The 1,003-nt window shown below is 44.3% G+C and overlaps 1 protein-coding gene across 1 annotated transcript; it reads right to left on the bottom strand.

The window, feature by feature from the left end:
* Positions 1-465: 465 nt before the first annotated feature.
* Positions 466-930, bottom strand: LOC119582325 (sex-determining region Y protein-like). The gene has a single exon (XM_037930539.1). It carries the CDS (start codon positions 928-930, stop codon positions 466-468), a length of 465 nt encoding a protein of 154 aa, XP_037786467.1.
* Positions 931-1,003: the final 73 nt, after the last annotated feature.

Below are 1,003 nucleotides of genomic sequence, written 5' to 3'. Positions count from 1 at the left end.
ACGCATGGATACGCACACAAACGCTAACACACACTAATACACGTACACGGTTATATACTGCAAGCCTGTAACTAGGTTTTCATTTTATTCCGAAAAATATGGTAATTATGGTATAGTCGAAGAATATTGTTTATCTGTTATTATTCACTCTGTTTTGCCTAACTGTGATACTGTGTTAGTTAGTGTATACTAATCTAGGATTAATTATCTGGCCTAAGTTCATCAAGTATTTACCTAGAGGTTCCGGTAGGTATTTCCCTACCTTCTGTCCTGCTTGTAAAACTAACCTGAGTTTTTTCTAGAAGTCATAGTGGGATGAGTTGTGGCTTGAATTCTGTCCATACTGCGAGGCTGACTTGTATCCAAAAATCAGGCCGAATATTATACCAGTGAACATTAATACACGATGCTGGTGCTGGGTTGCTTGCCCTTCTTGTTGGGGTAAGTTCGAGTGTCCTTGTCATGTTAGTGGAACTGGAGACTCAATTGCTCGTCCTGCTTGTGGAACTGGGGTTTCATGTGCTTGTTCTGCTTGTGGAACTGGAGTTTCATGTGCTTGTTCTGCTTGTGGAACTGGAGTTTCTGCTCGTCCTGCTTGTGGAACTGGAGTTTCATGTGCTTGTTCTGCTTGTGGAACTGGAGTTTCATGTGCTTGTTCTGCTTGTGGAACTGGAGTTTCTGCTCGGCCTGCTTGTGGAACTGGAGTTTCTGCTCGGCCTGTTTGTGGAACTGGAGTTTCATGTGCTTGTCCTGCTTGTGGAACTGGAGTTTCTGCTCGTCCTGCTTGTGGAACTGGAGTTTCTGCTCGTCCTGCTTGTGGAACTGGAGTTTCTGCTCGTCCTGCTTGTGGAACTGGAGTTTCATGTGCTTGTCCTGCTTGTGGAACTGGAGTTTCATGTGCTTGTTCTGCTTGTGGAACTGGAGTTTCATGTGCTTGTTCTGCTTGTGGAACTGGAGACTATGTACTCATCCACTTTGATACCTGTTGTCTTATGTGCTTGTC

Source organism: Penaeus monodon, chromosome 15, assembly GCF_015228065.2.
Source record: "Penaeus monodon isolate SGIC_2016 chromosome 15, NSTDA_Pmon_1, whole genome shotgun sequence".
In the NCBI taxonomy this organism is placed as follows: domain Eukaryota; kingdom Metazoa; phylum Arthropoda; class Malacostraca; order Decapoda; family Penaeidae; genus Penaeus; species Penaeus monodon.
Note: the sequence above shows the minus strand (reverse complement) of the source record. Positions and strands in the feature narration are given on the sequence as shown.

Excerpts from the sequence above, each read along its gene's own strand:
- LOC119582325 (XM_037930539.1), bottom strand. The coding sequence starts at position 930 with ATGAAACTCCAGTTCCACAAGCAGAACAAGCACATGAAACTCCAGTTC.